This window comes from Harmonia axyridis, chromosome 4, assembly GCF_914767665.1.
Source record: "Harmonia axyridis chromosome 4, icHarAxyr1.1, whole genome shotgun sequence".
NCBI classification, from domain to species: Eukaryota; Metazoa; Arthropoda; class Insecta; order Coleoptera; family Coccinellidae; genus Harmonia; species Harmonia axyridis.
In genome coordinates, this window is record NC_059504.1 from 27,724,606 (window position 1) to 27,748,703 (window position 24,098).

General features: G+C 33.2%; 1 protein-coding gene across 4 annotated transcripts in view; it reads left to right on the forward strand.

Annotated features, from left to right (window-relative positions):
- The window catches only part of LOC123677684 (venom dipeptidyl peptidase 4-like), a 68,475-nt gene extending 53,747 nt beyond the window's left edge, over nt 1-14,728 (forward strand). For all 4 annotated transcript variants that reach the window (XM_045614355.1, XM_045614356.1, XM_045614358.1 and 1 more), the window contains exons 3-14: nt 2,402-2,502; nt 3,438-3,512; nt 3,570-3,813; nt 7,078-7,247; nt 7,299-7,396; nt 9,614-9,740; nt 9,797-10,029; nt 10,085-10,489; nt 10,587-10,781; nt 10,837-10,997; nt 13,407-13,618; nt 14,440-14,728. In XM_045614355.1, the coding sequence (XP_045470311.1) occupies nt 2,402-2,502; nt 3,438-3,512; nt 3,570-3,813; nt 7,078-7,247; nt 7,299-7,396; nt 9,614-9,740; nt 9,797-10,029; nt 10,085-10,489; nt 10,587-10,781; nt 10,837-10,997; nt 13,407-13,618; nt 14,440-14,550 (2,132 nt within the window). In that variant the 3' untranslated portion in view covers nt 14,551-14,728. The remainder of the gene's footprint in view (nt 1-2,401; nt 2,503-3,437; nt 3,513-3,569; nt 3,814-7,077; nt 7,248-7,298; nt 7,397-9,613; nt 9,741-9,796; nt 10,030-10,084; nt 10,490-10,586; nt 10,782-10,836; nt 10,998-13,406; nt 13,619-14,439) is intronic.
- Nucleotides 14,729-24,098: the final 9,370 nt, after the last annotated feature.

Below are 24,098 nucleotides of genomic sequence, written 5' to 3' on the forward strand. Positions count from 1 at the left end.
ACGACCGATACGACTACACGTAGTTATAAAATTCCAAGGTTTGATAAATTCGCTTTGGTCGCGTCGCTCGCATCGCTCGCAATAGTTCGCTCACGCAGGACACAGCGTCACTCTCTATAGGGTGATCAATTGGAAATAACAAAGTTCATTATTATTCGGAACAAAGGAAAGATCTGACTACAATATAAATACCGTGCGATCCGTCCGAGATAACTGAGGAGTTTCATACTTAAAACTCACTTCGCAATAAATGAATCCCATCTTTCATTCAGTATATAAAATTAATATGAAAAAAACACCGAATATGTCACCGAAGTGCAGAAACATTTATCAATTGGACAGGATTCCAGGCGCGGATCCAAGCCCGATTTCTGGGGGGAGGAAGTTTTAGATATTCAAAAACCGAAAGGTATTAGTATTTTTGGCAATGGTATTCCGTATCCGTACTTCCAACATTTTTGTTTCAGAAATTGGGTCAAATAAAATTTTTTCTGATCTCGTTATTATTTTAGGCTTAGTATATCAAATTTTAGGGGGAAAGGCAGCAAAATTTTATGGGGCCCCGTGTCATTTGGGGGGAAAACTTTTTACCAGGTCCCCCCTCTGGATCCGCACTTGACCGAGTCACGTAACCCGCGAGTGGTATACATGCACGAAGGATACTTGATCACTCGCATCGTCTGAAGGCGCCTCTCCTGTATAAAGGAACACGGTTATCCTCGAAACTATCAAACGGAATTTCTTGAAGTATTTCACGTGATAGTGAAAAAAGGTATTATCGTCTAAAAATCTCATAGGCCATCTTATCTAACGAATACGAGTTCATTGAAAAACTACTACTTGACTGGAGCTTGACTTGATTTCAAGTCAAGTAGTAGTTTTTCAATCTCAAGTCAAGTCAAATATTTATTTATCAAGTACTTGAATCATATTAAGCTACTTGATTTTTAGCAGTTTCATTGTGTGTCACATCAATAAAAACATGATGAAATGAGAAGGAACCTTGCAAAAAATACTTTTATTCATTAATCTAATGGTATAAAAGAACCGAAAATATCAACTTTTTTGAAATAGAAACTTAAATTAAATCACTATAAATCATAACAAAATAAAAAATAATAAAAAATAAAATTTCTCAATATTGAGAAACCTCTAGGCCTTGTTTGATTTCATGATTTTCCATCCAGGATCTAAGACACATGAGGCATCTTATAGATTAAGAACAACTCTGGAAAATTGTCTGAAGATGTTGGCGTTGATGAAAAATTCTTGGCTAGATTTCATAGAAATGTACCAAAACTACCAATAAAGTCACACTGACGAATGCTTCAGTCTCTCGGCGCTCGAGGAACCCCCTTATTTAGTCTGAGCGCGCACGAGATTGCAGAAATATACATATGACTTGCAACGCGTGCATATAAAGCTCAAGTTATATCAAGTCAAGCAATAAATATATAAATCAATTCAAGCCAAGCTCAAGTATGTAATTTTTCACGAACTTGATTTTCAAGTCAAGTATTGTACTTGGCTTGATGAATCCCTACTCAGTATATTAAAAAATACCAAATTGTGCCTACATTAAAAAGAACGTTGTTCATATTTTAGTGGGAATTTGGAACAAATTACCACAAAAAATCAAAACAAGACCTAAAATTGTACTAAAAAACTTTGAGAAAATATATAAAAAAGGCTACTACAGTGTTAAGTTATGATTTTTGTGACGCTATCTCTACATTATGTGATATTTTTGGATTGAATAAAGGGCTTTTATATCATTATAAATAACAACTCTATTGATTCGATGAGTTGAATCAATTTTCGTAGTAAAATAAAACAATTTGTTCTGTAGTAAAAAAATCGAATAATTGAACTCAATTACACCTCGAAGTAAATTCTTCACTCGGCCAAACAGGATAATAGCTTATTGCGGAACCAAAGTAACAAGGGGCTAAGCAGTTATTCCCTTCAGTAATGGCACGTCTATTTTCTTAAGAAGATCTGATAAATTTGAAATAACCACTCATTCTTCACCTTCAATATTTTCGAGGAAAATAATAGGTTTTGATAAGGGCTAGAAATAACTTGTATAGGTAGATCACCTTCGATTTAAATTTGCATTCTTTACATTTGTGCTTATATTATACTTCGTAATTTACGATGAAATTGTTTTGTTCTTTCAACACTCCAAATACGGTCACCTGATCAAATCTCAAAGTAATTGAGACTACCATATTAGCAGGATATTGAACAATTTTATGAGTTTTTTGAATGGAGAATATCTAAAACGAACCGAAAAATACAGGATTCATAAAAAAACGCTTTCGATATGATCTATTCTTCATTCAAGGAGTCATTTCTATCGACTTCCTTATTCGTTGAGTTTAATTCTGAATATTTTCAGGTAGCGAATTGATGTTTCAAGATGCCAATAATAATTTAGTTATCCATGACATCAGGGGAGATAATAGCTCCCAGAGAGTTTTGCTGAGCACCAACGATCCTGTGAGTTAATTTGAATCAACTTTCAATTGAGACATTATATCCATAATAGTATCATTACCTCCTCTAAGTATATTCCATTGTATTCTCGAACTGCAGTGAAAGCATCTTTTAACTTCCGGATTTAAAATCTCATTCAATGGTATTTAGAAATGAATATAAAAATTATGACAATATCGTGCCAAAACCTTCACTACGGAGAAAATATCAAAACTAACCGAAAGAAAATTAAATTTTTGAAAACTGTACAATTGAGTAAACGGCTAATGAATTCAATAACTAAATTAACATAAAGACATGTACGTTTTGAAATTTTGTATTTTTTGATACAATTTTCCGAAGTGTCTTATATTCCAAAAAACTAACTAATTTACAAACACGACTTGTATATTGATTTCATCAACTTACATTTGAAAACACCCTATAGGCTAAACTGAAAGGGAAGTTTCTCTGGTAAGATTTACAGAGGTTGAATCTCAAGACATAAATTAATAGATCTTCTCTCGAACTCTTCTGTGAAACGAATAGGTACAGTTTTGGATAATTTATTTATCGTTTGATTGGTGTTAATATTTTGTTAGTTGGAATTGTATTTTTAGGCAAGAAAGCATCTATTGAAAAGATATATCGGATAATGAAGGTTTTGGCAAAATCTTGACATAATTTTGATATTTATATTAGATTGCCTCAAACCAATCAGTTTTGTTCTTTAAAAAACAAAACAATCTTTTTATTATGTTTAACGAATTCATATCTCATTCAAATTAATGCAAAGATTAATTGATTAGAGTTGTTTTTCCTCTACGACTTCGTGCCAATATTACTGTTATCACTTTTATGTTTTTGGAAAAATATTTAGATTTATCCGTCTTATAATTTCTCCCTCAGATCTTGTTGTAAATTTTATAAACAAATTACCTATTGTTTTGGATTTTCAGATATCATTGAGATCTTATGTACCAGAACTTTCAGCCGATAAAAAGTACTTACTAGTAGCTCAGATACAAGCTCAGGTAGGATTATTTATGGTTGCTTCATCAATTTCTTCATTGTACATTTCTATTTTTTAGCTATACAGACATAGCAAAGTTAGTCGTTACACTGTTATCAACCTCGAAACCGATGAAAGAATACCGATCACGATAGAAGGAAATTCGGATCTCCTTCTTGTAGTATGGGCCCCTGTGGGGTATGGCTTAGCAGTAGTGTATAAAAATAATCTTTTTTACAAAGAGAATCCCAAAGCTCAAGAAGTTAGAATAACGAACGATCCAGAATTCGTCTATAATGGTGTACCGGATTGGGTTTACGAAGGTGAGTTAAAGGTTACTAGTGTTTTGGATTTAAACATTTAAACTAAAAGAGAAGATGGATCGTTTGATGCCCTCTACTAATTGGCGGGGCTCTATGCTGCCTCATCCTTCGCTTCTGAAATGTCAGCACTCCGTAGAACGTTATTTCCAATTTTGTTACATCTTCTAGTGGCGAATTCATACGCAAGAGAAATAGGGGATGATGTCCATCTTCTAAAGAGTTCTAAAGCTAAATAAATATAATTGCTGAGATTCCAAGGCAGCTATATTGTCAGTAAAATTCAGTAGAAGCTTATACCGTTAAAATTTAATAATTTTAGAAAAAAAATTCATGGAAAGTGATATCTTGTCAGCATTAAAATATAAAATTTGCAGTTCATCTTGGGAATTTTCTGTCGATGTCAAATTCTAGGGGTGGCTTGGCCCATTTGGCAACAAAACTCCTACCCAGGTTTTTACAAATTTAATAAAATCAAAATATATAATGATCGATCCCTTTCACTCCAAACAAGTAACAAAATAGAAACTCAACTTAAAACGATCCCAAACGAGTCACTCCGCTATCAGGATGGAACCTCCCCTGTAAATCATCTTCAGCCTTCCGAACAACAGTTCTTATCAGGAAGCTATAGTACTCCAATCCCCATTCAACGAAGCTGACGCGATAATGCCAGGTATCCCGCAGGTACTCTTTCAGATTCAGGAACCAAAGTGATCCAACATACGTACTATCCCGAATTCTGTATCTCAAGGAAGGTTTCTGTTGTTCCAATTCCACGGGAGGTTTTCTTTGTTCCAATCCCACAGGAGGTTTTCTTTGTCCAATCTCACGGGAGGTTTTCTTTGTTCCAAATCTCACGGGAGGTGCTTTGAGAAAATGAAAAACGATATTAGAACATGTTAAGTGAATTTACAACTCTTTCTGGGATTTCTAATCAAGAAATTACAAAGAAATCATTACATTTATTATCAAATAAACCTGAGAAGGAGTTTTCCTGACATTATTTGACACAAAAAGAATTCTACCAAACCTGAAATACGTTTCGACAAGATGGATGACTCTAAAAAAAACTACTGTTTCAAATTAAATTGATTCGTTCTGGTGAGATTATTACTTGTTGAATACAAATATTCATGTTAACACTTACCGAGAATCCCGACACAATTCTCGCCGATAAATCAGATTCCGAGTCTCAAATTAAATTAATAATGACTGAAATCTAAATCTTAGGTACCTACGTATTCTTGCTGAAGTCTCAATAATCATTGAAAATCTTTCAGAAGATTCTCTCTAGATCCGCGCATCTGCGTTCCGACCGATGGTACACAATATGATACGATTAATTGACAAATTACCGCGTCTTCAAAAATTCCAGTAGCGTAACATGGAATGAAGCGTGCAAAATCGTTGCACAGTGGAGTGAAATAAATCCAAGCTTAGGGAAACTAAAATCTTCATTGATCAATCTATTATCTTTAATTATGTTCAAAATTAAATATTCACCTTTTGTACTCCACTTTTCGCTTACAAGATTTTGATTGTTTATACTTTGGTGATGTTTCATTTTCAATAACTAAGATGGTGCATAAGGGAACTAGATCAACTAGGTACAAGGGAGAGCATGCATCAGACTCACTGGTCTCAGTAATGTTTTGAGAAAGGCAAGGGGGAAACCATCTCAATTTAATTTCTTGGTAATATAAAGCAGAGGCGATACGATTACTGAGTACGGTACTCAGAACCTAAGATCCTGTAGGGGAGTAATGGGTAAAGCCTTTTAGGTCGTTAGCCACCGACATACTTGTCAAACTAACAAAGACGACAAGATAAAATTAACTAACATGAGAATAGGTTTCTAGAACATCCAAAGCATGTTTCAATCTGGCAAAATGTATGATGTGATCTTAGAAAAGAATAGATAAACATTAAAATACTAGGAATAAGAAAACAAAATGGCCTCAATAATGCCCTTTTTCGACATGAAATGCCACAATATATTACTCCGAGCATGATAATCGACACAGCAAAGAAAGCTTATTAGCTTCTTTAGTGACTATAATCGCTACGTCATTGATTTTCAAGATTTTTCGTTTTTTCGAGAAATTGAAATTCATATGGAAGTATTTACAATATCTCTCTGATATCCGGCACAAAATTTTCTACTTTTCTATTGAAAAGTAGAAAATTTTGTGCCGGATATCAGAGAGATATTGTAAATACTTCCATATGAATTTCAATTTCTCGAAAAAACGAAAAATCTTGAAATCCATGAAATAATCTAGCCTTACATGCCTACATCTATAAATTCAAATGGGTTAAATTAGGTATCAAAATATTTTTTGCCAGTTTATGCTCTTTCCAAAATAATTTCAATTACAATAACTTCAAATTGAAAACCCTCAACCTCTCTTGGAATTCATTGAATTAATGTACACCTAAGTATTTTCCGAGTGAAAACATACTCAGAATATTCAGATTCAAATGCAGAAATCGAGGTATTTCAACTTTCTAATACAATGACACAAGTAAACTAATTGACAAAACAACTTCCCTTTCATCTAGGTGCACACAAAATTCCCACCAAGATGTGAATTCTACTTCAAGTCATAAACCGAAATGATTGATTAAGAATAACCCCAGAGCTTCAATACAAAGAACACCGAAACCGATCACACCGATCTCCCAATATGCGCACCGAATGCGAGGTATTTATTACCCTAGTGCCGTATCTAGCAATGTCTGGCATTGGGGCTGCTTCTCAATATGCGCCCGTGCTAAAAAAGGTACTTTGCATGGGCGTATTCAGCGAGGAACAGGAGGGGAGCAAATAAATACATGATAGATGAATATCATGGCTATGTAATCTGAGAGAATGGCATGGCTGTAGATCTAACTAACTTTTTCGTGCAGTCGTGTCCAAATATTGAAATAACCTTGATGATTGCTAACCTCCGGCGCGAAGAAAGCACTTGAAGATAAAGATGTTGCAATTGACATTATGAATTGCATATGACAGTAAGATCTATGGATTTTATACTTGTCTGCCATTTGAGATGGGATATTCAATCGGATGTACAGCAAAATTTTTTTCATCATTAACGTGATAACAATACTTACTCTACTTTTGGTAGACTCGGAAGTAAAATATTCGCATTTATCATGTACAGGTGCATAGAGTCACCGAAAATAATTCATTGGTTTTTGTTAACTGTCCACTAAAGATGACGTAAATGTTTCATGCATCATTCCATGTCTTTTTTTCAGAGGAGGTCTTGAGTTCGAACAAGGCTCTATGGTTCTCTCCCGATGGAAAAAAATTAGCATTTGGCAAATTCGACGATAGACCAGTTCCTTTGATGGTGATACCGTATTTCGGAGAACCAGGGACTAAAGCTTCTCAATACCCAAGAGTAAACGCTGTTAAATACCCAAAAGTAATTATACAATTTTCTGTTATTTTATCACTTCAATGAGGTTTTTTTTAGGCGGGAACAGCAAATCCCATTGCAAGTTTACATTCTGTTGATTTGAGCGATTTAACCAATATAAAGATTCTGCAACCTCCTAGCAGCTTGGCAGCCCAGTAAGTGATACTTTAATTTGTTGATCTACACAAATCCAACGTTAGGATTCTCACATGCACATATCACCTTTTTTCACAGAATCCAATCTCCTTGAATTGAAACTAATATAAATGCTACAATCTTCGCAAATAATCATAACATCGTAGTTGGCTTTGAAATATTTTTAATATCATTATGTATTTTATAAATATTTCAATATTATAGCAGGAACAACTAAAAAACACTTATAACAGATAGGATGCTTCGAAATCATAAATTATATGACGAAGAACAAGTGGAGGTGTAATATAAGGAATAAATATATGTATTTTTGAGCGGTCATTCGCTGAACAAAAAGATCTTTCTATTATTTCGTCAACATCTCTATTTTTTCTGGGAATAATTTCAAAAGATAAGTTTGTATTTACGCCAAGTAGCTGCATTCCTTGAATTTTTACTATTTTAAGCCATACGTTTGTAACAAAGAAAACATATAAAGAATGTTTCAAGTTTGTCTGCCTATAAGAGGTTTCTAAAGAACGCGGTCTATTTGAAATCTGACAATTCTGATTGTGATATTGTTTATGATTCCCTATTCAGCTAAAATATTTCCGAAGCTCCGACACTTCCGGACTTTTTTCATTTCATTACTTGGATATTATAAATATATCCATTTTCAATCCCTTCTTCGCCAACTTCTTGCGTTAGTCCTAATAGTTTTCAAAATATAAAGAAAAATTAATCGGAAAAAAGAGGAAATTTCCATAGTCACAATTATGTGAATTATTTTCACTGTAAATATCCTACGCGTAAACTCGTAATACGATTTAGAAATCACAACCCTATTTTTTTATGATTACGTTGGATTATACGGAGAAAAATAAGGGTCTTAACATAATTAGGCTCTTAAATTGAATAATTCAAGGGTTATTCGAAATTTTATGAATTTATGTTATACGTAGGTTCAATTTCATCCAATCTGTTTCTAATGTTCGTTTCAGATTACTATTTCATGATCATATAGAAATTATAATATGCGATTATTTCACATGTGACAGGTGTATTCATTATTAATGTTAGTAAAATATAATTTTACGAAATTAATCCTCGCTATTCAAATAATGAAATTCTGAATCTATTTCATATTCACAATGAATGCAACAGAATTGTTGATAGAACTTGTCGAACACTCAATCAGAAATATCTACATTTACCTCCGATTAACGAGAAGATACTTTGAAAGTATGTTGCAAACTTTCTAAGTTTTTAGACAGTTGAAGTTTCTTGAAATTACAAAGTAATGATAGTTGATGATGTAGATTACCAGATGTGCTGACATATTTCGAGGCCAATGAAAATTCATGTAATCGATGTTCAGCAATTGAAGTGAAATTGGGCAATACTTCAGTGCAACGAATTTTGAAAAAAACTCAAAATGCACAACTTCAAATTCGATAGTGCAAGTTCTCCAAGCAGATGACTCCAAAATCAGATATTATTTTCTGCAATTTCAACTTCTATAGTATTAGAATTCTGTTCAGATATACGTAATCTAGATTGGATGAAATTGACCATACCTATAACACAAATTCATAAAATCTCGAATAACTCTTGAAACCAACATAGGATTCTAATGTGAAAATCGAAATTTATGATCGAATTTTTTCACAATTTTTGGTACAATATTTGAAACACCCTGTGATAATGTTTCCCGAATTCAAGATATTCACGGAACTCCTACATCATTCTACTTCGAAAAAGTGAATCGAGTTCACGTATAGGATATTCAGCACTATTCAGTAACTAGAACTAGAATGAAAATTGGATATAGAATTCGTTCATTTCCATTCGAGTTACAGAATAGAGCCCATTTACAGTAAAAATAATTCACATAATAACGACTATGAACTATGACTTTTTTTTAATATTTGGAAGAATATTAGAACTAACACAATAATTTGAGGAAGGAATGATTAAGAATGAAAATATTGATAATATCTAAGAAATGATAAAAGGTTTTTTATGAAATTTTGGGGAAATTTCAGCTGAATAGGGAATCACGAACAATATTATATTTCGAATTTTCTTCTAATAGGCGGACGAACTTGAAACACCCTGTATTTGCTTATTTGATGTACGTAAGGAAGAATTCCCGAAAGCGTCGAAAAAGGCTGTTTTGAATACAATAATTTCCTACACTTTGAGTCTGACCCTAGTTTATGATATTTTTTTTTCAGACAACCAATATTAAGTGCAGTCCAGTGGGCTAATAACGATACTGTTGCAGCAATATGGTTGAACAGAGTACAAAACGAATCTTCCTTTATAGCATATGGTGTCAATGTTCCCTATCAATCTTTTATTGTAAGTAGAACTTTTTCATCTACGAAATAGAAAACTAAAAAAAAATGGTGTTATAGTTGAAGAATCTAGCGGAGCCAGCCGGATGGTTGGAATTGTTCACACCGATGAAGTTCAATCAGAACGGATCGCAATATATAATCATTTTATCTCATGACCAAGGAGGAGATGCTGGAGCCTTTAGGCATGTTATGATGTTCAATACCACTGAAAATGCTAAAGGTGTTCCTTTGACTACGGGAAAATTTGTAGTGACCGAAATTTTGGGTTGGGATGAAACTGATGATTTGGTGTAAGTTTTACATCAGTTTGAATTTTTCCGAAGAACAACTCATTATTATTTAAAGGTACTACACAGCTAACACACCCGAAGATCCAGCAGTCCAACACGTTTACAGCATATCAACTACTACCAAAAAAGTAACATGTCTTTCCTGTGGTATGTCGAGAAGGAATTCTACAAATGATTGTTTATACAACACAGCTCAATTCAGTTCCGACTTCTCGCACTATGCACTAATTTGTCAGGGTCCCGATGTTCCATTTATAGAAATCAGATCGAAGGATAACAATCAAGTTTTGAAATGGGAAAATAACGATGATCTGTATAGGTTCACGAGAACAAGAGAGATGCCGGTTATCAGAAGGATGCAATTCAATGTATCCGAGGGATTTACAGCTCAGGTTACCCTGCAACTACCTCCGAATTTCGACGAGTCAGGTGATACTAAGTATCCTCTATTGATCAATGTGTAAGTATGATATTGTGCAAGACGTTTCATTTATACTGAGTTTGTCGAAACTTACTAATGCGGTCTTGAAACTTTCATGTGGATTTTTGTTCATTAGATATGCCGGACCGGACTCTTCACAAGTTTCGGAGGAATTCACGTTGAACTGGGGAAGTTATTTAGCGTCAAACAGGAGCTTTATTTATGGAGTCATTGACGGCAGAGGTTCAGCTTTGAAGGGAGATAAATACCTGTTTGCTGGTTATCGTAATCTTGGAACAGTAGAAGTTGAGGATCAAATACTCGTAACGAAGTGAGTTACCTTCACAAATAATGAAATGAAAATTCTATACTGTTTGGTATTTAAGGAAAATGCAGGACACTTTGCCATACATAGATAGAGATAGAACAGCTATATGGGGATGGAGCTATGGAGGTTATGCAGCTGGTATGGCTCTAGCTACTGAAACAGATAATGTGTTCAAGTGTGGGATATCTGTTGCTCCTGTAACAGACTGGGCCCTTTACGGTAAGTCTTAAATTGGACATTGAGAACGCTCAATTATGAATTTAGACATTTCAAGTTCTTGGAGGAGGGTCTCTTTTTCACTTGAGTTTGGACCTAAACCCCTGTAACAAATTTGACAAATTTTCACTTTTCTAACCAGTGAATTCTCTAATGAATAAAAAGAGGTTAAGGCATACTTGAAAATATACAATTATCGGACTGCCAAAAGTCTAGATCTTAACAGTTGATGACGTGCTGGAAGGTAGCGATAGACCGGCTCCGCTCTTTCTGGAGATCATCTGTACCGCATAAACCAACACCCATGACAAATGAAAATAGGGGCTATTTGATCGAAATCCGTTGAATCCGTTCATACAACACCTGGCATCGAAGCACCTAAGTTTTCTCTTAGCGGTGACTCAAAAACCAAATATATGCGTACATTCTTCTTCCCATTCGTGGTCGCTTTTCGTTAAGAGATGTAAACATTATTATTTTACAGAGGAATGTAGTAACAAAACAATGATCTCTTTAAATAAAAGTCACTAATTGAATTAGAACTAAAGAGAGTATGAAACCCCACCCGATGCTCAAATTTTTTGAGATAAATCGATAAATCAAACTGACTGTTCAAAAACAACATGACCAGTTGCTGAAATGTGATAAGCATACGTAGAATTAAGAATGCTGTTGTTTCCTATATGACCGAATGCAACCCCTTGAAGACAACACTGATTCCATTCACTAGAAGAAGGAATCTTAACCTCAAAGCACCAGTTCTTAATGGACAGATTCTGAACTTTTCCAGTGAATGTAAATATCTGGGTGTTACTATGGATAGTAAGCTCAACTGGCGGAAACATATAGACAAGAAGAGTCTTGTCTATATGCAATGGCTCTGAACAGAGGTTCAGTGCCATTGCAGCCATGTGGGCTTGCAAAAGACTCTTGGAAAGACTTGCGGCATGAAACCGAATATGGTACTCTGAGGTTATACACAGCAGTAGTACGCTCCATTGTCATCCGCGCCTCTTTAGCATGGTGAACAAAACCACACGTAACTGGCTGCAGAGTCTGGCCTGTATTGGTGTCACGGGAGCTATTCATACGACTACCACAGCAGCTCTTGAGCTAATACTTGATCTACCTCCCTTACACTTACATGTGAGGAAATGTAGCTTGTTGGATGCAATAAGAATATCCCGCAATAGGTATCTCCGTCCGAGAAACTGGACTGAACACATGGAGATATTGAATTAATTAGACTTAAACTTCCTAGAAAAACTCTCGGATGTGATTTCAATGATTTTCGACTTTCTATATGTTATAGTATATATAGTTTTCTATATGTTATACCGATGGATCAACATCAGAAAAAGGCACAGATATTGGGGTATATTGGACCAAAACGAGGGTCTCTAAATCTCCAGGAAATGAGCCTTCTATCTTGCAAATCGGGACACTAGTTGTCTATACTTGTGACCAAGAGTGTTTTAAAATAAACCTCAAAGATGCGTGTATTAACATCACTATGGCCAGCCAAGCTGAGGTCCCTTGAATCATACAGCCAGTGATCTCTATCGACATGGGAGTGCCGTAAAACCTTAAAACAACTGGCCAGAGGAAATAAAGAAACTCTACTATGGGTGACGGGGCATTGTGGTATTGAAGGAAATGAAAAAGCCGATTAACTTACAAAGGAACCTCAAGGTTGACACCGGTTGGTTCTCAGCCCTTCTGGTGGCTTTGAAAAATACCAATACAAGGCAGCGGTTCAACAATTGGAGTGGGACAATAGAAAAACCATATGGAGAAATTCTACGGGTCTTGCCAAGCAAAGAAATTTGTAGCTTCTTATAATTAGAAGAAGCTCAGCTCAGACAGCTGCAGGAGACTGTCAGCAGTCCCACCATTGTGGGACAGCTGACAGGACACTGCCGGTGCAAATACTTGTTGTACCATATGGGTAAGTCAGCAGATGAGATCTGCAGGCTCTGTGGAAAGGTGGTAGAAACAGCAGAAGATAGCGTGTGAAAATTCCCGGGGCTGACTGGCCTAAGAACCACTCTCATGGTGGAGTCAGTTCTGGATACTCACGAAGTAATAGCCAAGACTCTTAAGGATGTTGTCAGTTTCGTTAACAACATCGACGGCCTCCCTGGGTTTGTATGAATAGGTGGGGTTGAGAACAAAAATGATCAGTTTGGTTGCATTTTCCGGTAGGCGTATAGAGCCGTAACGACCTCGATTCAGTGAAATAATAATAATAATATGACACGTATGCATGTAGTGTAGGGTTTTCCAGTGTTGGCTGTGTCTCTCTATTTCTATTTACATGATCTTTGGAATTCCACTAGTTGAACCTTGAAAAGGCCAATTGATTAATACAAATATATTCAATATCATACTTATATTGATGATATTTTTCAGATACTATATACACCGAAAGATTCATGGGGTTGCCCAATTTAGATGATAATCTTCGGGGTTACTTGAATGCCCAACTCTTAACAAAATACGCAGGTATTAGAGATAAGCTTTATTTCCTAATTCATGGTACTTACGATGACAATGTTCATTATCAACAATCGCTATTGTGGGCCAAGGTATTGGAACAACAAGACATTTTCTTCAGGCAGATGGTGAGTACTGAAAGAATAGAGTTATTGTGATTATTTGTCTTGTATAGGGTGATTCAGAATTCAGCATCAAGATTTCAGGGGCGTATTTTTCAAATCAAAATAAGATTTTTTTCCATAAATATGTGTCTGAAAATGCTAGCGTTAAATTTTCAAGATTTTTTTTAGTTTTTAGTTAATTCCATTAACTTTCACACTATTATCAGCACCATCAAGTGCATCTCGAAAATTTGCCTCGGATATCATTTCGTCACAGAGCATACAATTTTCGAATTCGAGTAGTCACTCACTCATGAAAAATCCTGATGAAAAATTCAATTCTGTCTGTCCGTAAACTATAAATCAAAAAATTTCAGAACTTTAAAATTTTCTGGGTAGATTCGAATTTCCAATGCCGCGCTTAAGTTCATGAAATGCAAAATAAGACTAGGGGTTCCATGCATATCGCAATTCGAAAATTTTTTTTGATAATTTCAGAACTACAGATTCGATCATAATGACTCTTTGCACTTATATGAAGAATTAGGTATAATTTTATGTGAAGGCACTAATTTTCGAACATAAACATAAGATCATTCCATCTACATGTTGCAATGGCTGATATATATATTTGGCAAGTTTACTTTCAGCTAGTGACTCATGCATTATAAACGTAGCCTTAAATCGATATACGAGCACTTTATTTCATAGGTCGTTTTTTCAATGATTTGGAAATGTTTTGACATCGTAAAGCAAGAACTAATAAAGCATAGTGTTAAATTTGTAGGTTGGTTATAATTCATCTTCTCGATACTTCAAACAAATACTTATTTATTATTTTTCAGACCTACACAGACCAAGTGCATGATTTGGGCAGCGTAAGACCTCATCTGTACCACTCTCTCGAGAACTTCTTGGATGAGTGCTTCAATGTAATATATCCTTCATTGGGATAATGACTTAAGAGAGAATAAAGCAGGTGCAACTAGTCAGGGATATCTGATTACCAATCCGTGTGGAGAAATCTTACAATTTGTCAGGGTTTAATCTATGTGACGTAGATCTCGAAATTTTTATAAATATGAGTTTTATCTTGTTAGAGTAAGTTCTGTAAATAAAGATATTTTATGTTAATATACGTGTATTGATTCATTTCTTTGAAAAATGTAGGAAATGATAATATATTAATTTTTGTAATTTTAAAATTTTTGTAATGGATTGTTTCATGTGTCGATGGCGAACAGCCAAGCACATTGTTAAAAAATTGATCAATCAATCAAAAATAAATTAACCTGAATTAATGAATCATTGCTGATGAAATTATATGAATTGATATTTCAATTCAAACATTGTTTCCGAAATTGTTGTTTTGTCGTATATAATGTGAAGTGAATGGTGCTTCTTTTTAGAGGTATAGTACTTTGAAATGAAATAAAACCAGGATGGTTTTTTAACATTGATTGATATTATTCAAAAAATAATCTTTTGGCATTATAATTTGAATATGATTTCTGATATATGACCCCGGCTGGCTCGGACGTAATCTAATCTAGAGGTCCAATTTTCAATCACTTTTTCCAGCATTTGTGACCGTGTATCGGCATTTACGCTGGAAAAGTTGTCCTTCGAGGGATAGATCTTTTTGAGCTTATCGGCTTAGACTAATGACTTCGCATATCTTCTCCGAACACAACATTCCATCCACATCTATTAGTTTCTTTATTATGACCATTGCATTCCATAAATTCGAAAAACGCAATTCTCAAACATGATTTGAATGCTCATTAATGAATATTTGACAAATTTGAAAATTTTGTAGGTACTCCTCATATATTCTTGTTCAAAGCGTCGTTTTCTAGTAATTCGTTGTTAAAATTTGTGTGAAATTCAAAAAATTATGTACCTACTTTGTCAAAATACAACTCTGTTCTATTGTGGAAAAAAAACACAGAAATGAATATTTGCTATGATTTCATGTCTGAATTTTGGAATCGAAGCACTAGTCAACTTAGTTTGAAAATGAAGTTATTTGAATACCTAAGCTCATCTCATCGATTTGATTACTAATCACTGAGTTTTGACACAGCTCTAGTATCGATCAATATTCTATTTTGGAGAATTCATATCGCTCTCGAAGCCCATGTTTGAAAAAGTTTTTATAAAATGGTCTCATTATAGTGACAACAATCAAGATCTGAAAATCCCACTAAAAGACTGCTGCTATCAAACTTTATGATATTCTTTTTCAGGTCATTCAAGCTTATATTGGAACATACCACTAGGTACATACTAGACAAATTTTTATGCGATTGAGATTGGATACTTCCATTCTTTTGCTATTCGATTAATACTTCCTAGAGCAATGATCGACATACTTTTAAGAGAGCCATAATTTTTTGATTTGAAAAAAAATTAACTGACTTGAAAGAAACAGAACACTGAATTGTGGATATTTATATTGAATATTTTCAGTTTATTTTCATTGCCAAAATCAAGATGATTCAAGTAGTAGAGTTGACTATAATGTACACATTATGGAACAAATTTGGTAACAAGTGGAGTCTTACTTATCCATTTTCCGTTGAATACGTAGCCATCACCTTTAATTTCCATATTTTCATACTGATGACTCCAAAAATATTTATGCAAATCAAAATTTTTTTATGAGAAAGTTGAAACAAATTGAATGTTTCATTTTATTATAAAGAAATTGCTTTCCATCAGAATGCACAGTATGTAGTTTTTTATTTTTTGGAAAATAGTACACACATTTTTTTAAATTGTAAAGGAACTTCAATATTCTTTTGGGTTTCTTCAAATCTTTGATGATTTTCATTTCATGCTAACATTCATATCATCAAGAGTGTAAATAGGTAAATATCTTAGGTTAGAACATAGATTATTCCAATTTCTGAAATACCTATACAAAAATTTAGTAAATAGTAGATTATAGTAAAATTTGAAGTTCAAACTACGAACTTCTTTCACAGAAGAATATTATTCATTCATTCAATATTAAAATGTTACGTTACATGGTAACTCTTGGACAAAATGAAATGAACTACGATAATATAAACGAATGGATATGAATATCTGAGCTAATAAAATGGGTGATTGCGTTATCATAATCGAAAATGAAATGGAAAATCAAGAGAAAAATATTTGATCTTTGTCATCATCGAAATTGGAATAACTCATTTATTGTATTGTGAATACCTACTACTTCGTTCAATAAATGGAATGTTGAAAGTGAATTAATGATGGGTGTTCTAATATAGTAGCTCATTTCCAAGTTTCAAATGGTATGCTTGGAAAAACTTCATTGTGCAGGTTTCCAAGAGGGTCATAGCTTTATTATGAAAATTTAAAATTGCTAGATTATCTAAGCCGAATCGAAAAAAAGTGTTCCTCTTGACCTCAAGAATCTACAGATGAAATATATGTGCAAGTCGAAGACTCACCTTGTATATAAATTAATATTTTAAATTTTTGATTGATCACCCTGTTTGACGGTGCCAAGCAGAGGTTTAGAAATTTTATTATGAATTAATTCTTTGTGTTTACGAAAACGGAAAAAAATCATTACTTTCACCTTCACGTACAGTGTGATCCAATATTCACGATAATAGAAAAAAATCTGAAATTTCACTAATCCAGATCTGATTTATTCGATTTGAGGAATACTGAAGGAAGGCGATAGTAAAAGGTGACTAAACTTCAAAATAATGGATCCTTCTTAAAGAATTTTTTCATGAGTTTTGCACTCGATTGTTGTGCTCTCTTATCACAGGATGAAAAAGATGCAATCATCTCGACAGTTTTGAGGAAATTCTCATTGTCGTATTCAAAAAGTATTTTAGAAGAACCTTGGACGTTTTTTTTTCTTCATTTTCTAGAACCCGTATGTAATGATCGTTTAATTGTGGATAATTTAAGCATTTTTTTAATTCATCCATTCATTCACGTGAACCTTATGTGCAATTGATGTTTTATAATGGCTTACGATAAATGTTGCCAATCAGAAAAACCATGAGTATCAGAAAAAATAGTCGAAGATACTGAAAAGTTCACAAAAAAACAAAATACCGAATTTGAAGGATACTTCGTGTAAGTATCCTTCAAACATTTTATTTTGTTATAATGGGTTGGTAGAATGAACCGCTAGCTCCTCTACAAATAATATGTTATATTGTTGAAGAACAAAAACATTAAATAGTGTTACCGATCCACATGACAACCATCTAGCGGCTATATACATAGGATAGAGTAATGTGTGAGTTTTCTTCATCAGTCATTAGAACAGCACTAAAAGAATTCTATATATTGGTGTTGAGAGTTTATACTAGATGGAGCAAGTGATACTAATTTGATCTCGGCTTTCAATTTATCTGTATTCTATATAGTTTCGATTACAAACAAAAAATTAACGATCGCTCATACAATTGTGTTGAAGTTTTGAATTATGAATTATTAATTTTTGTATAAAATAAAAAAGATTAGATATGCATATATAATAGATATATGATATGAAATTGAATGAGTGAAAAATTTTCAACTGCAAAATTTCAGCTCGGTTATCATTACCGAAATTATGAATTTTCGAATTCGAAATGAGTAACGTTGATTTCAAATACTAAACTTAACAGATGACAGATGGCGGATTAACAGATTTTGCCGCCTGTAGGCTTTTCAACTCTCTCGCCTCTGAATTTTGATAACACCGTAGTTCACAAACATATCAAATACATTTTTTAACAAGAAAATTATAATTTTTTGATTTGTGCTCAATCATCATTGAGAATTATGGTACCGAGTGAGATCTTTGATTACTTTCACAGCAAAAAAACATTATTTTGAGCAAATTATATCTCAATCATGTACCACTTAAGGTAAGGTATAAATGTCTCAAAACTATACAATACTTACATAATATTTAATATAAATAATCCTTAGGGTAGAGGTGGGTACTGGGGAGGGCGCAGGGGCGCGCTCCACTTCTTGAGTGTTGATGCTTGTTGAAAAATGGAAAAAGGACTACCTTCTGTATAACTTTCATATGAATTCGGTAGTATGCACTCCCCTTAAAGCCATAGAGATACAGAATATATACATTTGACGACCGTTGATGAATATTTTTTAATACACTCACAGTTTAAAGAACAAAACAATAAATTTACTTTCTCTAATTCTGTGGTTATTCCGTTCATTCTTCCACATCTTGTAGAACAAAATCGTGCGAGAATATATCAGAAACGCACAGTTTTCATGGTTATATTTTATTATTCTATGTTGGCACTCCAAACTTTCCGCCACGGCTTTATCTGTCAATTCATCAATTTGCCTTAAAGAAATCAGTTCTGCCAACCAACATTTTTCAATGCAAAAATCACTAAATTATATTTATGGAAATATTTCATTAATTTCAATGAAAATGCAATGAATTAGAGAAAATAATGTATAATACTCGTACAGAAGGCTCATTCTACCACTCGTTCATTCCAAAACTTGCCACTTCGTGGCTCGTTTTTGAATTTTGAACTCGTGGAGGAATATCAATGCCTTCTGCACTTGTATTATAAATAACTATTCTCTAATTCTGTGGTTATTCCGTTCATTCTTCCACATCTTGTAGAACAAAATCGTGCGAGAATATATCAGAAACGCACAGTTTTCATGGTTATATTTTATTATTCTATGTTGGCACTCCGAACTTTCCGCTACGGCTTTATCTGTCAATTCATCAAATTGCCTTGAAGAAATCAGTTCTGCCAACCAACATTTTTCAATGCAAAAATCACTAAATTATATTTATGGAAATATTTCATTAATTTCAATGAAAATGCAATGAATTAGAGAAAATAATGTATAATACTCGTACAGAAGGCTCATTCTACCACTCGTTCATTCCAAAACTCGCCACTTCGTGGCTCGTTTTTGAATTTTGAACTCGTGGAAGAATATCAATGCCTTCTGCACTTGTATTATAAAAAACTTTTCTTAATTATCTGTTAGTATTACAATTGAATCATAAAGCATTACAACAATCTCGTTGCGTTTGGGAATTGTCCTTTTTTAGCCTTTGTAATTGAAACTTCTAATATTCTGCTATTCATATTTCGTTATTTGTGAGATATTTAATCCCCCGTAATAAACAATCAGTTGGTTTCTTCATTAATAATAATAAATAAATAGGTGAATTAATGAAGGGATGAATGAATGAATGAAAAACAAAATTAATGAATAAATGCATTGATGAATGAATAACTGACTAAATAAATTAATGAATATATAAATAAATGAATGAATAACTAAATGAAAATATCGATAGATGAATAGATAGATATATGAATAGGATAATAAATATATAAATGAAAAGATAAATAAATGAATATATTTTTATGGTTTCTATACCTTCAGGTCATATTTTATTTATTGACTTCACATGTAGCATGTAGGTCTTATGGCATGTCTAATTATTTCATTTGGTGCACTCTGTAATGTTGTGTATTCCCCTTGAATTTTCGTGCTTCCTGTATACGTTATGCTCAGAATTACCACTGCCTTTATAATTTCATAATCATCTTGAGCATGCGATTCTAGTGAATAATATTGACCAGCTGTAACTTTGATTGTCGAGAACTTCGCATTTATCTTGTCCAACATGAGGCCTGGAAATTCCATCAGATGATATCACGCACCAAATTGAAAATATATCAGCAAATTTGGCTTTTTGCCCCAATTTCATATTGTTAAGAGTATTTGCGATGTTGTCGGTATTACTCAAAGTAAAGTACTTTTCATCATCCATGACGATGATATTCGAGTTAACTGATTCGGCGTAAATTTAAAACATCATACACATGGACATTCTACACCTCTTTCTTAATTTTTTTGGAAATTGTAGTCCAAGAAAATGATCAATGAAATACGAATTTTGAGGTTAAAACTTGAATTTTCGATATAAGTTACTTTGAAGCATCTAAAAACGAACTGTGAAAGGTTTTTTTGAATTCACCCCCGAGAAGGGGTGAAAAAAAATAAAAAAAGTGGTTTTTTTGAAATTTTGGGGAAATGGTGAGTGTTAGAAAAAAAAGTTTCGAATAAAAGTTGTAGAGCGTAAAATTTTACATAAAAATGTTCTCATAACTGTTTTTCCTAAAATTGAAATTAACTGAGATAGGATAGCTAGAAGCTAGGGGATGATAACAGGAACTTTAAAAAATCATAAGTTGTTGAAAAATTGAAAAAACTCATAATTTTTTTTTTAAATTACTTATATGATTATAAACTTTAATTCTAGAGAAAATTTTTTTTTTTTAATTGTTTATAAAAAAGTTATAACAATTTAAAATTTTTATTTTCAAATTAAATCAACTTTAACTGATGAAAATATATATTTTTTTTTAATAGATTAATATTTTAAGAAATTGACCATACGCGTTGAAATTTAATTTTTACCTGTTCTTTTCAAGCAGGTATAAAATAATTTACCTGGTGAAAGATATTGTGTGGCGGCGACTTTGCTTTTACTACCGACTTCGGTACCTCATGCATGGAAAATACTGTATTACATCAAATTTTGGAGTCGATCTGAATCAAAAACTTTTTTTGGCGAAAAAATATCCAAGGTTATAGTCATGGTTTTTTCGAAAAATACGACCGATCGAATTTGAACTTTTTATGGTGTATTAGATAGTTTCGAGGATGTACATTCCGAATCAGGCATCGATTTCGATCAGAAAAATTTGTATACACATTTAAAGCACTATTTTTCTACAAAATTAGCCATATCTCACCTCTGGGAAGTGCTAGGAAGAAACCGATGGTAGATGTATATTCAGAATCGAAAATTCTGCATGTAACCAAATTTTGAACGTGATCCGCCGCCAATTTTTTTTTCAAGAAAACACCCACAAAAAAAGTCTGATATGGTACTCAAATGAAAGGCCTCGTTGGGAGGAACTCAAAAATGGTCTAACTTCCGATCTGGGATCAACGGTTCTCGAGTTATAGCAGTTTTTTGGGATTTAAAAAAAAAATTTAAAAGTCTGACATGGTACTCAAATGAAAGTTCTCGTTGGGAGGAACTCAAAAATGGTCTCACTTTCGATCTGGGATCAACGGTTTTCGAGTTATAGCTGTTTCAAGAAAACACCCATAAAAAAAGTCTGATACGGTACTCAAATGAAAGGTCTCGTTGGGAGGAACTCAAAAATGGTCTAACTTTCGATCTGGGATCAACGGTTCTCGAGTTATAGCAGTTTTTTGGGATTTCAAAAAAAAAATTTAAAGTCTGATATGGTACTCAAATGAAAGGTCTCGTTGGGAGGAACTCAAAAATGGTCTAACTTCCGATCTGGGATCAACGGTTCTCGAGTTATAGCAGTTTTTTGGGATTTCAAAAAAAAATTTAAAAGTCTGACATGGTACTCAAATGAAAGGTCTCGTTGGGAGGAACTCAAAAATGGTCTAACTTTCGATCTGGGAACAACGGTTCCCGAGTTATAGCAGTTTTTTGGGATTTCAAAAAAAAAATTAAAAAGTTTGAAATGGTACTCAAATGAAAGGTCTCGTTGGGAGGAACTCAAAAATGGTCTAACTTTCGTTTTGGGATCAACGGTTCTCGAGTTATAGCAGTTTTTTGGGATTTCAAAAAAAAATTTAAAAGTCTTATATGGTACTCGAATGAAAGGTCTCGTTGGGAGGAACTCAAAAATGGTTTTGGGGCAAGCATATCCATATTAAAAATTTCAGATTTATACCACCAAAAAAAAATTAAAGAGTCTGATATGGTTTTTTTTTTTTTTTTTTTTTTTTTTTTTCGATTTTCGTCTTATTGCCAATTGTTATTTTGTATGTACATTTCGAGGAACGTGAGGGAGTGCAATGGTAGAAACAGACATTTTGTCTAGGTACTGTTGCACATCTCTCGATGTTTTTGAATGTAATAAAAAAAACTGTAAAATTACTGTACTTTAAATGTGAGAATAAATTTTGAATTTGAAAAAAAAAAAAAAAAAAAAAAAAAAAAAAAATAATAATAATATATTATTATTATTAAATGAAAGGTCTCGTTGGGAGGAACTCAAAAATGGTCCAACTTTCGATCTGGGATCAACGGTTCTCGAGTTAAAGCAGTTTTTTGGGATTTCAAAAAAAATTAAAAAGTCTGATATGGTACTCAAATGAAAGGTCTCGTTGGGAGGAACTCAAAAATGGTCTAACTTTCGATCTGGGATCAACGGTTCTCCCAACGAGACCTTTCATTTGAGTACCATAGCAGACTCTTTAATTTTTTTTTGGAATCCCAAAAAACTGCTATAACTCGAGAACCGTTAATCCCAGTTCGAAAGTTGAACCATTTTTGAGTTCCTCCCAACGAGACCTTTCATTTGAGTACTATATCAAACTTTTTTTGTGGGTGTTCTCTTGAAAAAAAAGTTGGCTGCGGATCACATTCAAAATTTGGTTACATGCAGAATTTTCGATTCTGAATATACATCTACCATCGGTTTCTTCCTAGCACTTCCCAGAGGTGAGATATGGCTAATTTTGTAGAAAAATAGTGCTTTAAATGTGTATACAAATTTTTCTGATCGAAATCGATGCCTGATTCGGAATGTACATCCTCGAAACTATCTAAATACACCATAAAAAGTTCAAATTCGATCGGTCGTATTTTTCGAAAAAACCAAGACTATAACCTTGGATATTTTTTCGCCAAAAAAAGTTTTTGATTCAGATCGACTCCAAAATTTGATGTAATACAGTATTTTCCATGCATGAGGTACCGAAGTCGGTAGTAAAAGCAAAGTCGCCGCCACACAATATCTTTCACCAGGTAAATTATTTTATACCTGCTTGAAAAGAACAGGTAAGAATTAAATTTCAACGCGTATGGTCAATTTCTTAAAATATTAATCTATTAAAAAAATATATATATATTTTCATCAGTTAAAGTTGATTTAATTTGAAAATAAAAATTTTAAATTGTTATAACTCTTTTATAAACAATAAAAAAAAAAAATTTCCTCTAGAATTATAGTTTATAATCATATAAGTAATTTAAAAAAAAAAATTATGAGTTTTTTCAATTTTTCAACAACTTATGATTTTTTAAAGTTCCTGTTATCATCCCCTAGCTTCTAGCTATCCTATCTCAGTTAATTTCAATTTTAGGAAAAACAGTTATGAAAACATTTTTATGTAAAATTTTACGCTCTACAACTTTTATTCGAAACTTATTTTTCTAACACTTACCATTTCCCCAAAATTTCAAAAAAAACACTTTTTTTATTTTTTTTCACCCCTTCTCGGGGGTGAATTCAAAAAAACCTTTCACAGTTCGTTTTTAGATGCTTCAAAGTAACTTATATCGAAAATTCAAGTTTTAACCTCAAAATTCGTATTTCATTGATCATTTTCTTGGACTATAATATCAGTTTGGTTTTCGTCTATGATAATAATATTAGTACAGATAATAACACTTGAATCTTGTTATCAA